Source organism: Chinchilla lanigera, unplaced genomic scaffold (genome assembly GCF_000276665.1).
Source record: "Chinchilla lanigera isolate Chin_1 unplaced genomic scaffold, ChiLan1.0 scaffold00057, whole genome shotgun sequence".
NCBI classification, from domain to species: Eukaryota; Metazoa; Chordata; class Mammalia; order Rodentia; family Chinchillidae; genus Chinchilla; species Chinchilla lanigera.
This window is the reverse complement of record NW_004955458.1, coordinates 3,964,624-3,978,936: the sequence shown is the minus strand read 5'-3', so window position 1 is coordinate 3,978,936 and position 14,313 is coordinate 3,964,624. Positions and strand designations below refer to the sequence as shown.

Genomic DNA, 14,313 nt, shown 5'->3' with positions numbered 1-14,313 from the left:
TCCTCCTGCCTCAGCCTCACAAGTGCTGGGATTACAGGCGTGTGCTGCCATGCCTGGGTACTGTGGCATTTTGTATGGCATCTCTGTAGACTTACATATTTGGTATGTGTCTTTTTGCATCTATTTCTGGTACTCTTCTGAGGCGTTTTCACATTTCCTCTTTTAGTTTTTTTTTTTTTTTTACTACAGTAAAAAAAAAACACAAAATTTACCATCTCAGCCATTCCTAGGTGTACGGTTCAGCAGGGTTAGTACATCTACATTGTCGTGCAAGCGCTCTCCAAGTCCTTTTCATCGTGCAAAACCGAAACGCCTGTCATTCAGCCACACAGCCCTCCCAGGGGCAGCTGCTGACCACCCCAAAGCCACTGCGAGCAGCGCCTGTGCGATCCAGCCACGGGCGGGCGGCCAGCGGGGGCCCAAGCCCGGGCCAAGGTGCTCCGGCCCACGGGAGGGCGGGGGGGGGGGGTCTCACAGTACGGAACCGCCAACATCGCTCCTCTCCCAGGACGGCCCGGGAAGTCAGGCCGGGCCCTTCGCTGCGAGGGGTTGTGGTCACTGGCGGGGACCAGGATTGCCACAGGTGAAGCATCTTTTTGCAGGTGTCACGTTGTGGACACGATGTGGCCAGGTGTCAGGGTGTACCCAGGTGCTGAGGATCATGGATGAGGTTTGGGAGCATTGCCTAAGCATGACTTCCTCTCCCCAGCCAGCTGTAGACGTGACCACAGACGCCACGGACGCACACGGGCGTGGGTACAGCGTCCAGCATGGCCGGGTGGCGGCAGGCTCCACCCGCGGAGTCACCATGGGAAAGGCCATGTGAAGGGGACCGCCTGAAGCGCGGGAGTGGTCGGGGGACACGATGACTTCAGGTCCAGGAAATGAAACCTAAACTGCTGCCTGGCTGGATACCATCCCGCCAACCCTGGCCAAACCCCACCCCTTCCTTGAGTGTTCAGTCGCCCGCCCCCCAAAAAAACAAACTGAAACTCTATTCCCAGAACAACCGCCTCTTCCCACAACCCCAGCCCTTGGCGACTAACATTCTCTTGAGGTTTCATTTTTGTTGGTTTTTTGGTACAAGGACTCGAACTCAGGACCTTGCGCTTGCCCGGCAGGCGCTGTGCCGTGAGCTATCTCTCCGACCCTTGGCAACTAACATTCTACTCCTGTTACAATGAAGCTAAGTCCTCCAAACACCCTCACCCAAGTGGAATCACAGGATTTGTCTTTTTGTGACTGGTTTACTTCACCTATGTTATCCTCATGGTTCATCCATGCTGTAGCATGTGTCAGAATTCCCTTCTTTTTCAAGATTAAATAATACTCCACTGGCCCAAGTCAGGCATGGTGGCACACGCGTGTAATCCCAGCACTCAGGAGGCTGAGGCAGGAGGATCATTGTGAGTTTGAGACCAGCCTGGGCTACAAAGTGAGCTCAAGGCCAGCCTGAACTGCATAGTGAGACCCTGTCTCAAAACAGATAAAAAAAAAAGAAGAAGAAGAACTGCTTAGGGGCTCCTGAGCAATGATCCCAGCCTTGAGGCCTTAGGCTTTCTCCTCTTTTTTTTTTTTTTTTTTTTTGGTCTTTTTGAGACAGGGTCTCGCTATGCAGTTCAGGCTGGCCTTGAGCTCACTTTGTAGCCCAATGTATCGAACTCAGAGTGATCCTCCTGCCTCAGCCTCCCAAGTGCTGAGATTACAGGCATGCGCCACCACGCCTGGAGCAGTTTTTGCAATATTTTCTTGACATTTTTGTTTCTTCTTTTGCTCCTTCTCCTTCGCTTCAGTCGTCTTGGCCAATTTCCAGGACAAGAGGGCACTTGCTAGGAACAGTGGAATAAGAGCCAAAATAACTGTTGTAAGGAAACCAGGCGGGTCCTCTGCAGCCCATTCCACAACAGACGCCACGCAAGCCTTTGCATCGACCATCTCTGCAGCGGTCTTAGGAAAATTTATGCTTGAGCCCTGATCTCTGACTTTGTCCTGGGCGGTCAGTCAACTTCAGAGGGCTGTCCGTCGTCCTCTAGTTTTAAGGCGCACTCCTGAGAAGTTTAAATTTGTTCTTTCCTTCCCCAGACGGCGCTGCCAGGGCAGAAGCCACACCACCCCTACCCCTGGGTCCCGGGAGGCTCAGCCCTGGCTGCCGCGGGTGGGCCGGGACTCGCAGAATAAAAGCCCCTGAGGAGCCCAGCAGCCCGCCCAGCTGCCCTCTGCAGGCCCGCAGCCCCGCCACCGCACCCTGTGGGCTCCCTGAGTGCTGGGATTATAGGCGTGTGCCACCACACCTGGCTCGCTCTTTCGCTTATTTCATTAATTAATTTGGTTTCTCATATAAGAGAAATCACATGATATTTAACTTTCCGAGTTGAGTAAAGTTAATTTTACCTAATAGGATACTTCCTGGTCCCATCACACTCCAGTGTTTCGCAGGCCATTTGCCCTTCTTTCTTTTTTTTTTTTTTTGTTTTTTTTCCGGTACCGGGAATCGAACTCATGACCTTGCACTTGCCAGGCAGGTGCTGTGCCACTGAGCTAAATCCCCAGCCCCTGCCCGTCTTTCTTTTTTTTTTTGTTTGTTTTGTTTTGTTTTTGGTTTTTCTCCGGTACCGGGAACCGAACTTACGACCTTGCGCTTGCCAGGCTGGCGCTTTTGCCACTGAGCTAAATCCCCAGCCCCTCTGCCCGTCTTTCTTTCAGCCATTGAATATTATGCATTTAACATGCAGTAGGTGCATAGGCATTTCAGTCACTCCTCATTCATGTCCCTTATACTCCTTTTTTTTTTTTTTTTTTTTTTGTACCAGGAGTCAAACTCAGGACCTTGCACTTGCCAGGCAGGCACTTGTGCCCCTGAGTTATATCCCTGGCACTCTTATACTTTCTAAATCCCCAGCTAGATGCTATACCTTATTAATCTTTTTTTTTTTTTTTTTTTTTTTTTTTTTTTCCAGTCCTGGAAATCGAACTCACAACCTTGCACTTGCCAGGCAGGCGCTGTGCCGCTGAGCTAAATCCCCAGCCCCTAATCTAATTTTTAAACTGAAAAGTAAAACAAGAGAATCATAAACATCTTATCTCTTCTGATCCTTCATCTCCTTGGCCCCTATCATGAGCTGAGCTTACACTAGGAACATGGCAGAGACGCATAGGAAAGGTCAGATAACAAAGTTTTAGGCATGGGGCTGGGGATTTAGCTCAGCGGCACAGCACCTGCCTGGCAAGTGCAAGGCCGTGAGTTCGGTTCCCAGTACCAGAAAAAAAACAAAAAAAAAAACCCCGAAGTTTTAGGCATGGAGGTGAGCATGTGACAAGGGGACAAGGTCTGAGCAGGCAGCAAAAATGGGCAAATATTTGCAGAGGTCACATCCCCTGCTGATCACAGGGAAGGCAAATATCTCCTCCGTGGGACAGAGAACTGGGCAGAGCAGGACCCGGGAGCAAGCAGAGCTACAGAGCAGCCTCACTTCTTGGTGACCGGACTGTGCGGTAAACGGGGGTCCCTGTATGTAGGTGCAGATGAAACAGGAAGTCCTTGTGAGCTGAAAATGGGGAGAGACCAGCGGGGAGCAGTTGTGTTGTGTTTCCCATTTCCCAGGCTCTGAGCTAAAAAAGCACAGAAGCTTGGACGTAGGTGATGGATGAGATGCCCCCAGTGGAGTCTTTGCTGCTTGCAGACCCCAGCCCTTAGAGAAAAGCCTTCTAAATGCCGGGTTTCTCCCCTTTCCAGGGTGCTCCGCGCCGGACATGGGTAGCCTCAGACTCATAATAGCAGTTGGGCTGCTTCTTTGCTATCTCCTGCTGTGCCCTGTGGATGCCACTGCATTCAGAGACCAGACAGATGTCTCAACACCCCTCGTCTCAGCCTTGGGACCCCAAGCACCCTCCGTGTACCCCTTTTCCTGCCGGACCCTGCTCCCGAAGTTGCTCCCTGGCTTTGCCCACATGACCCTTCTTCCCAAGTACCTGGTAGGCCTGGCTCTAAGGAATGCCCTGGAGGAAGCTGGCTGCCAGGCTCAAGTCCAGGCCCTGGATCTTCAGCTGTACCGCTGGGGTGGTCTGAACGCTACCCAGGTCCTCATCCGCCACCTTCAAGAGCTCCAGAAAGGTGGAAGCACAGACAGCAGGGTGTCAGTAGAAGCCCTGGGCTCCGCTCTGCAGGTCTTAGCCAGCAAGTCCCCGAGGAGGGCTCGGCGCTCCCCCACCACCAGCGACTGTGAGAACGAGCAGGAGGAGAGCATCTACAGTGTCATCAAGCTGTTGCCAGGAGTGGGAACCTATTACAACATAGGCACAGCTCTGTATTACGCGATCCAGAATTGTTCAGACAAGGCCAAGGAACGAGGCAAAAATGGTGCCATAGATCTGGGTTATGACCTTCTGACAGCTATGGCAGGAATGTCAGGGGGGCCCATGGGTCTAGCGATCAGTGCTTCAATTAGACCAGCACTGAAGGCCGGGGTAGAGCGGTTGATCCAGTATTACTATAAAGCGAAAGCGGCAAGCACCCCTCAGCCAGAGACCAGCCTAGCAGGCTTGTGGACCACCGCCTACGTGAGTGACTTGGAAGCAACGGTGACCACAGCGATTCCCAGATCCCAAGTAGTAAATCCAGCTGCCTACTGGGGGTGGGCATTCTTCACCAGGGCCGGGCATGCCGCGCTGTGAGAGGTGGTGACCGCAGACCCGATAAATCGGACATTCCGGCATGCTGCACTTTATGGTGTGTGCTCACGATCTAAATTTCTGAGTGTGTGTGTGCCGGGGGTGGGGTGGAATACAAATCTCCGATTTGTTATCCATGAAGAAAGCACTGCTGTAAAATGTTGGAATCTCGAAGTTTGGGGTATGGAGTGGGAAGATTGGGTTTGGAATCCCTCTCCACTCGTAGAGCCGCCGTCATTCCTGGTGAGTGATTTCTTCCTGAGAGCTCAATTTCTAAATTTCTTAAGTGGAGATAATGATTTTCCACCTGAACGGGTTGTCGTGGCGATTTAATCCGCTAGTATGAACCTAGTGCTACACCGTAACCTCAGTAAATCATCACTACTAAAGCCAGGGGTCGTGTCACTCATCTTCAATCCCAGCTCTCGGGAGGCTGAGACAGGAGGAACTACGCAAGTTCCACGCTAACCTGGGCTATATAGTCAATTCAAGGCCAGCCTCAAGTACGTGGCAAGACCCTGTCTCAAAAAAAGAAGAATCAAGATACATTATGCACAACTGCAAATTCCATATGATGAATGTGATCATTATGTGTATCTAAAAGTGTACCAGTCTGTAACTCACTATTATTTGTCTGTTTTCCTGAGAAACTATCTTGTAGATAACGATATGTAAAACAATAACCATTGATAATTTCCTACCACTTTGTCTGTAATTTGGTAAGCCCTCCTTTTTTTTTTTTTTTCTTTTTTTTCTTTTTTAAAAAATAAAAGTGTACCAATAAAATTAATTTAAAAAGAAATCATTTCTGTTTTTTATTACGTCAGCCTTCCTTGCCCATCCCAAAGTATCAGAGTCCTGGTCCCGCCTTTTCCTATCAAGTCAAGCCCTAGGCCTCTCCGAGCTCGCCAAGTTAGTTTCGCTTCCTCGGCCGCTGGGCCGCGGGTTCTCGAAAGTCAGCTGTTTGCTTGCTGGGCTGTTCCGGGTGCTGGAAACCCCGCCTACCGGCCCGGGGAGGGATAAGCTTCTCCACCAATCACCGGAGCTGGAAGTGAGGCTAGGGCGGGATTTACCCCGCCCATCGGGGGCGGAGTCGTGGAGGAGCCAATAACCTCACTGCTTGGGGAAGGGCTTGGCTGAGCGGCAGCCGGGGTCGGTCTTGCGGGTTGAGAAGAGCGAGCGTTGGGCATCAGCTGGTTCATGAGCCCGCTACGCTGCTCTTGAGGGGGTGATCGAAGTGGTGGGCGAGGCGGGGAGCCTGGCACCTCAGCTGTCTGAGTACGGAAGTCGCGGCCGGAGGTACTAGAGGGAGCGGGTGCTGCGACGCTGACGAGGTACAGGCCCCCGAGCGTGCACCGGGCGCGGCGGGCACGAGATCTCCCCTGCCGAGGGCCGGGGCCCGGGGGCCCGGGGGCAGCATGTTCTGTCCTCCAGTTGAAATAGGAGCTATCACCTGCTCCGTTCTGGATTTTGCCCTCTTTTTTAAGACCTTTTTTGGGGGGGTGGGGGGGCCGGGAATCGAACTCGGGACCTTACACTTGCCAGGCATGCTTTGTGCCATCTTGCTCTCTTATCCAGCCTAGCAAACTCTAGCGCCCCGGCTCCCAGGACTACTTTTCAGCCTCCTATATCTGGCGGGCAGCCTCCGGCGGTGATACTGGGTTTGAGGTTTCTCTAACGCTTTCCCCTTTGCCCAGCATTATTTTCAATACTTTCGGAGAAATGTCCAAACACGTATCGTACTTATTTATATGTAAGAGAGTATATGCGACTGAAAGATGAAACGATCTGCTTAAGGTTACAGAAAAAAAATCTTTTTTTGTGTGTTTTTGAGACAGGGTCTCCCTATGCAGTTCAGGCTGGCCTTAAGATCACTTTGTAGCCCAGGCTGGTCTTGAGCTCACAACGATCCTCCTGCCTCAGCCTCGCGAGTGCTGGGATTACAGGCATGCGCCACCACGCCCTGCGATCAGAAAAAAGTCTTATTGAATGCGTTATATGTGCCCAAGAGAGTGAGAGAGTGAAAAAAATACATGTTAAAACCTTAACCTCAGTGTACAGTATACATATTTGGGGGACACTAGTTTTGTATGTTTTTTTTTTTTTTTTTCTTCGATTTTGAAACCTCAGAGCTTACTTGCTGCTTCGCTCCTTTAATGTCAGCCATCCGGGTCTTCAAAACTTGGGATCTTGGGATGGGACTACAGCTCTATGGTAGAGTGCTTGTAGTATGTCCAACGCCCTAGGTGGGTCCCTGACATCCCCCCTCAAAAAAAGAAAAGAAAAATCAAGCATTATTAAAAGTTAAAATACAAAGTAGAAGGAAGCTCCAGTCCAGTCCCCAGTTTTCTATGGTTTGTAATAAAATCATGCAACCTTTTAAAAACACACATATGCGGGCATGGTGGTGCACGCCTGTAATCCCAGCACTTGGGAGGCTGAGGCAGGAGGCTCTCTGTGAGTTCAAGGCCAGCCTGGGCTACAAAGTGAGCTCAAGGCCAGCCTGAACTGCATAGCGAGACCCTGTCTCAAAAAGGCCAAAAGTAAAAAATAAAAATAAAAACACACATGTTCCTGTTTGTTCTGTTCTGTTAGGCTCAGGCTGCAGCAAGAATAAGTTTTAATTTTCTTAACAGTTGTCAGATGATCAGGAGAAGGTGAGGAGAAAGAGGTATGGCTCAACCTGCCTAGTGACGGGCAAAAGAAAAGGTTCTGTGTGAAATGTCTGTGTCTTCACAAAGTTAGTAATCCACATGCAGAATCAGAGATTGACAGAGGTCACAGAAATGTTACAGTCTAGGGGCTGGGGATATAGCTCAGTGGCATAAGCGCCTGCCTAGCAAGCACAAGGTCCTGAGTTCAATCCCCGGTACCGCAAAAAAAAAGAAAAAAGTTAGTCATAAGGACTGAGTGACTCTCCCATGGTATTTAGACATCTAGACAGGAGCCCCTCCTTCCTACATGGTGGGCAGTTTGTAGATTGTATTTACTTTACCTCCAGGAAGGTTTTAGCCCTTAGAAAAGCTTCCAGCAGGGATCATAAATATTTAAGACGACACTCATCTTTGCTCCAGCATAAACACAAATTTAAAATGAATCAGGAGAAATAGATGAAATAAGGTAGTGGAAATATTATTTGTTTAAGTTAGATGATGGGTCCCTGGATGACCCTTGTACTGTTCTTTCTACTTCTGTGTTTGAAAATTACCATTAAAAGCCAGGTATGGTGACACACACCTGTGATCCCAGCACTCTGGGAGGCTGAGGCAGGAGGATGGCAAGTTCAAGCCCCGCCTGGGTAACTTAGTGACTTAGAGGAACCTTATCTTAAAAATGAAATTTTTAAAAAAGGGATGGAAGTGTAGTTCAATGCAAAGGCCCTGAGTTTAATACCCAGTGCCACTAACTAAATGAATAGAAAATTACTGGTAAAACAAAAAGGGTCGTGTGTTGGAGCTATTAAATAGTACTCCCTGGAAGACTGTGTACCAAACACTAACAGTGGTCTTTTTCTGGGGAGGAAGAGATAGAACCAAGATTGGGAGTTGAGTCAATGTAGACTTTAATGTTTTCTGTATTTTTTACTTGTCTGTGATTTAGTCCAACAAAATATCCTATTGAGAACCTACATCCTTTCAACTCAGAACCCAAATGGCTCAATGGGAGAGGCTGCAGAACCTGGATGGCCCATTTCAGGCCCAACTGGACGAGCTCTACCTGAAATACAGCCTCCTGCCAGTGGACATCCGACAGCACTTGGCTGTCTGGATTGAAGACCAGAACTGGTGAGCGCTTCAGGAGTTGGGAGGATGAGGAGGGTGGCTCTTTTCTTCTGAGGTCTCAGGATCTGGGAGGGATCTTTGTCGTTTTGAGACAGGGTCTCGCTATGCAGTTCAGGCTGGCCTTGAGCTCACTTTGTAGCCCAAGCTGGTCTCAAACTCGCAACAACCCTCCTGCCTCAGCCTCCCAAGTGCTTGTGCTACCACGCCTGACTTCCTGGAGGGACCTTAAAAGGGGCTAGAAGGCCTTAAGGACAGCAGCTCGCTCACAGAGACACTAATCCTTGTCACTTCTGGTCCGCAGGCAGGAAGCTGCACTAGGCAATGATACTTCCAAGGCCAACATGCTATTCTTCCAGTTTGTGGACCAGCTGAACAATGAATGCGGCCGCTGCAGTCAGGACCCCGAGTGCTTATTGCTGCAGCACAACTTGCGAAAATTCTGCCGGGACATTCAGGTACTCGAGGAATTGTGAACGGCGGCGAGGACTGGCAGCCAAGTGTGGCGTAAGGTTGCGGGTGTGGGTTGTTGGAGGTGCAAAGGGAAGGGGGTAGATCTGGGGAAAGAGGGACAGCGGCGTCCAGACTTGGAGGATCACAGGCAGACAGGAGGGCAGAGGCTGGCTGATGCTGTTGGGAAAATGCCTGCTTTGGGGTGAAGAAGGGAAGCAGGGCTAGAGACTCTGAAGGAGGGGAATACTGGGGACACTGGTGGGAGGGTCCAGAGGGGCAGGTTTTTTTTTTTGGTTTTTTTTTTGCGGTACTGGGGATTGAACTCACAACCTTGTGCTTACCAAGCAGGTGCTTATGCCACTGAGCTATATCCCCGGCCCCTAGGGACAGGTTATTGAAAGTAGTTAAATTAGGGGCTGGGGATTTAGCTCAGCAGCACAGTGCCTGCCTGGCAAGCACAAGGTTGTGAGTTCGATTCCTGATACCGGAAACAAAACAAAACAAAAAGAAAGTAGTTAAACTGGACCAATCCTTCCCCTCTTCCTCCTCTAGGCCTTACCCCGGGGCTCCACCCAGCTGGCTGAGATGATCTTCAATCTCCTTCTGGAAGAAAAAGGAATCCTGAACCAGGCTCAGCGGGCTGAGGTGGTGAGCACAACTTGTGGTGCTGTTGGAGGCTGCTGGAGTGGATGGGGACCGTGGAGCAGATTCGGGGAATTTGTCTCAGAGCAGAATTGCCTCGCGTCTGATGCTACAGTGTCAGGCCTGGATTTTGGGGATGAAAGGTCAGAGTTAAGTAGGCTCAGAGCCTCTTATTTCAGGGGCAGGGAAACCCAGCTCCGGAAGTACCTGTGGAGAGCCAGCGCTCTGAGATTGAATCCCGCATCCTGGATTTAAGGGCTATGATGGAGGTGAGTCCCGGGCGAGAGTTGGGGTGGGCAGGGCTCACCCCGCCTCCTCCATCAGAAGCAGCCTTATTGGGGTTCCGCCCCTGCTGCAGATGCTGGTGAAGTCCATCCACCAAGTGAAAGACCTTAACGATGTCTTCAGCTTCCGATATATGATACTCAATAAAGGTAGGACGCGCACAAAGGGGTGGGAGGGAGGACGGGTGTCTGGGGGGAGGCCAAGGCAGAGGAGAACAGAAGGGCAAAGCGCGCCTGGACAGGAGTCACCTTTGGCCGAGTCTCTCTGACTGCATTCCTGCTGCCGGGCGGAGCGCCGCGGGCCAGGCTGCATTTTGGAGGCTGGACCCAGGTGCGGCAGAGGGATGCTAGCAGATGTTGAGGGGTGCGCGTCCAGTCCGTTCACAATCGCCCAAGGGCCCTGGGTGCCTGTGCTGCGTTTGGTTTTTCCTTTTTCTCCCGCCAAAGATTCCCCTTTCTCAGATGGGCATGGTAGCACACACCTGTAATCCCAGCACTTGGGGAGGCTGAGGCAGGAAGATTGCCGCGAGTTCAAGGCCAGCCTGAGCTAATGAATTCAAGCCCACCCTGAACTACACAGCAAGAGACCCTGTCTCAAAACACAATAAAACAAAACAAAACAAAGATTCCCCTTTCTGATTCTGACTCGGGCAGGAGGGAGACGGGAGGAGCCCCTGGTCTGACTCTGACTCTCTCTCACGTTCAGGGAAGACGTCCTCCTCGGACCCGCATCACAGCAAACAGCTGCAGCTTGTGCAGGAAACTCTGAATGAACTGGACAAAAGGAGAAAGGTGGGTGGCAGGGGCCGGAGTGGGCAGAAGGGAAGTGGGGAAGTAGAGGAATCTGGGGGTCCTGGCCCCTGAGCCCTGGCGTCCTTTCCTCCTCTTCCTTAGTGGGGGGGTGAGCGGCGGCGGGACGGGCTCTCAGCACCCACACTGGCTCTCCCCTAGGAGGTGCTGGATGCCACCAGAGCGCTGCTGGGCCGACTGACCACCCTCGTCGAGCTCCTGGTGCCGAAGTTGGATGAGTGGAAAGTCCAGCAGCAGAAAGCCTGCATTGGAGCCCCGCTAAAGCCCGAGCTGGGACAGCTGGAGACGTGGTAAGAGGAAACACACCTTCTCCTGAGCCTCGCACACACGCGGCGCCATCCCGGCCGCACCGTCAGCGGTGTGCGCCGTATACACGGTAATCTTGCTCTCGCTCCTCTGCCCCCTGGGTGGAGCCCAGCCTGCTGGTCTGACCATGGCGGTCCTCTGCTTTTCCTCCTCACCACCCAGAGCCCAGGCTTAGCGTTGGGAAGATGAGGGCTTCATCCATAGCAGGATTTGACACTAAACTATATCCCTGGTCCTTTTAAAATTTTTTGTACTTTGAGACAAGGTTTCACTATGTCGTTAAGGCTGGGCTTGAACGCAGGATGCCCCTCACCTCGGCCTCCCATGGCACTGGGGATATCAGATGCATAAGCGCACTGGGCTCTCTTTTGTTTGGGCAGGGAGTTGTGGGTTGGTTTGTTTGTTTGTTTTTTGCAATGTAGCCCAGGCTGGCCTTGAACTCACAGCCATCCTCCTACCTCAGCCTCCTGAGTGCTGGGATTGCAGGTGTTCATCACCACACCCAGTTAGGGCTGACTTTCAGTAGGACACATTGAAGGAGCTGCTCTGTTCCATGTGAAACCCTGAGTGATTTTATTATGATGTGGAAGAATTCCTGACGTATTAACTTTCTTGCAAAATACCAACTCAATAGCTGGGCATGATGGTGCACGCCTGTGAACCCACACTCAGGAGGCTGAGGCAGGAGGATGGCTGCAAGTTCAAGACTGGCCTGGGATGAATAGTGCACTATATAGCAAGACCCTACCTCAAAAGAAAAAGATAAGACAAAACAAGTATTTTCTCATGAGAAAATTCACTATACTTTAAACTTTTCAAAATATGCCATTTTTAGAAATATAATTTTTCAGATAAATGTAAAAATAAATATATAGAGCTGGGTGTGGTGGTGCACGCCTGCAATCCCAGTGCTCCAGGAACTGACACAGGAGGCTTGCTGAAAGTCCAGGCCAGCCTGGGCTACGTAGTGAATTCAAGGCCATTCTGAACTACAGAGTAAGACCCTGTCTCAAACCAATACAGCTGGGCATGGTGGCACACGCCTGTAATCCCAGCACTCGGGAGGCTGAGGCAGGAGGATCCTTGCGAGTTCAAGACCAGCCTGGGCTACAAAGTAAGCTCAAGGCCAGCCTGAACTGCATAGAGAGACCCTGCCTCAAAAAAGAGACAAAAATAAATAAATAAATAAATAAATAATAAACAGTGGTACAATAATTCTCTTTCTACTACATCTTGGTTTGTTGTTGTTTTTTGTTGATTTTTTTTGGGGGGGTACCAGGGATTGAACTCAGGACCTTGCACTTGCCAGGCAGGTGCCGTACCGCTGAACTGTATCCCCCACCCTACGTCTTGGTTTGTACCCCTGATTATTTCTGTACTATAAATTCCCAGAATTCACTGTGTATTCTAGTCTGGCCTCTTGGGTTAAATACCAGGGGCTAACACCCTTTTCTGTAGGTGGTGACATTACTATGGTATTGGTCCTTTGTTTCTTCCTTATTTTGTTTTTTCTTAATAGTCCTGGGGATAGGACACAGTGCCTGCACATTATTACTTCCCCAGCCCTTTTATTTTTTTAAATTTTGGGACACAGTCTTGCTAAGTTTCCCAGGTTAACCTTGTATTTGCAGTTATCCTGCCTCAGCTTCCTGAAAGCTGGATTGATAGGCAGCTAGCATTCCTGCCTATTTCATTGTTTATAACAGAAATTTTTTTTTTTTTTTTTCCTGGCGCTTTGCTCGTGCTGGGCAAGTGCTCTACTACTGAGATGTACCCCCGGGACCCCTTTTTCTGATTATGTAATGCAGACACACACGTATATAATAGTATACTAAGTGAACAATATTCAGACAATTTAAAGGAAAAAATAACTAAAATTACCCATAAATTGATTGATCACCCCTCTGGGTGTGGTGGTGCGTGCCTGTAATCCCGGGAGGCTGAGACAGGTGCATCGCTGAGTTCGAGGCCAGCCTGGGCTACAGTTAGCGCATTCAAGGCCAGCCTGAACCGCATAGCAAGGCCCTGTACAAATGCAGCGGTACCTCAGTTCACAAACGCTTCTGTTGGCAAACCATTCCATTCCAAACAAAAACGTTGAACAAAATTTTGGTTCCGTTCACAAACTCCACATCAGGCGATAAACACAGCTGTGGCCCTCTTCCCCACACAAACACAAATGCATCGTCCCCCAAATCATAAAACAAATTAAGTTAGTGAACTGAGGCACTACTCATATATATGCATGTATGTTCAACTAGATGCCAGTTCGTAGGCCATCTGCACTCTTACAATTTTAGTGTAACTTTTTTGGACATGGAAAATATTGTCCATGGAAGATATTATACTTGTATATAACTTATATGTTATGTGTACTGTCTTTTGTTTTTGTTTTTTTCCAGTACCTGGAATAGAACTCACAACCTTGCGCCTGCCAGGCAGTCGCTGTGCTGCTGAGCTAAATCCCCAGCCCCTGTACTGTCATATTATATAAAAACACAATTTCCTGCCAGTCGTGGTGATGCACGCCTGTAATCCCGGTGTAAGCCAGCACTCAGGAGGCTGAGGCAGGAGGATCATTGTAAGTTCGAGACCAGACTGGGCTACAAAGTGAGCTGAAGGCCAGCCTGAACTGCTTAGTGAGACCCTGTCTCAAAAAGACCCTCCCCAACAAAAAAATTCCTGGGTTCAATCCCCGGTATTACAAAAAAAAAAAAAATCCCTCTTAGGCTGTAGTTTAGAAATATTTCAAGGGCTGGTAGGGTCGCCCTGTGGTAGAGCAGGTACTCAGTATGTACAGGTCTTAGGTTTGATCACCAGGATTAGAAAGTAAAGTAGTTGGCATGATGGCGCATAACTATAGCTACTCAAGCTGAGGCAGAAAGATTGCAGATTTGAGCCTGGCCTGGCAAGACCTGTCTGACAAAGAAAAACAAAAAGAGCTGGGATGGAGCTCAGTGAGGAGTCCTTGGGGTCATTCTCCGGTAACATACTCACAAAGGAAAGAAGTAGAATACTATACAATATATGCACATTTTTGAGGCTTTAAAAAGATAGCTCCAAGTTGCTTAGCAGAAGTTGTCCCTGTCTGGTTTCTCATATGTTGTGTATGATTGTTTTCTTCTGTCACACTGCTTATTATTTTTTTTTTTCTAACCAGAAAGACACTAAAGTTTGGCTTTTTTTGGTACCGGGAATCGAACTCAGGACCTTGCACTTGCCAGGCAGGCATTTATGCCACTGAGCTATATCCCCGGTCCTAAAGTTCATTTGTTTCTTGAGACAGGATCTCACTGAGCAGTCTCTTGAACTCATTATGTAGCCCAGGCTGGCCTCTAACTCTTGACAGTCCTGCCTGAGCCTCCTGAGTA

The 14,313-nt window shown here is 49.8% G+C and overlaps 2 protein-coding genes across 5 annotated transcripts in view; both read left to right on the top strand.

Moving 5' to 3' along the window:
• Positions 1-624: 624 nt before the first annotated feature.
• Positions 625-5,203, top strand: Apof (apolipoprotein F; the record flags this gene model as incomplete). Its single annotated transcript, XM_005397312.2, is given in 2 exon segments — positions 625-875; positions 3,734-5,203. Coding segments are annotated over 2 exon segments (948 nt in total). The 5' UTR covers positions 625-865.
• A 582-nt stretch (positions 5,204-5,785) lies between these two features.
• Stat2 (signal transducer and activator of transcription 2, 113kDa) overlaps positions 5,786-14,313 on the top strand; it is a 20,133-nt gene continuing 11,605 nt past the window's right edge. The window contains exons 1-8 of one of the 4 annotated variants that reach the window (XM_005397310.2): positions 5,786-5,967; positions 8,313-8,453; positions 8,752-8,905; positions 9,453-9,548; positions 9,722-9,811; positions 9,901-9,976; positions 10,533-10,618; positions 10,778-10,926. In XM_005397310.2, the coding sequence (XP_005397367.1) occupies positions 8,320-8,453; positions 8,752-8,905; positions 9,453-9,548; positions 9,722-9,811; positions 9,901-9,976; positions 10,533-10,618; positions 10,778-10,926 (785 nt within the window). In that variant the 5' untranslated portion in view covers positions 5,786-5,967; positions 8,313-8,319. Of the gene's footprint in view, positions 6,003-8,268; positions 8,454-8,751; positions 8,906-9,452; positions 9,549-9,721; positions 9,812-9,900; positions 9,977-10,532; positions 10,619-10,777; positions 10,927-14,313 lie in introns of all 4 variants that reach the window. The other 3 variants (XM_013520841.1, XM_005397311.2, XM_013520840.1) reach the window with 3 other exon arrangements.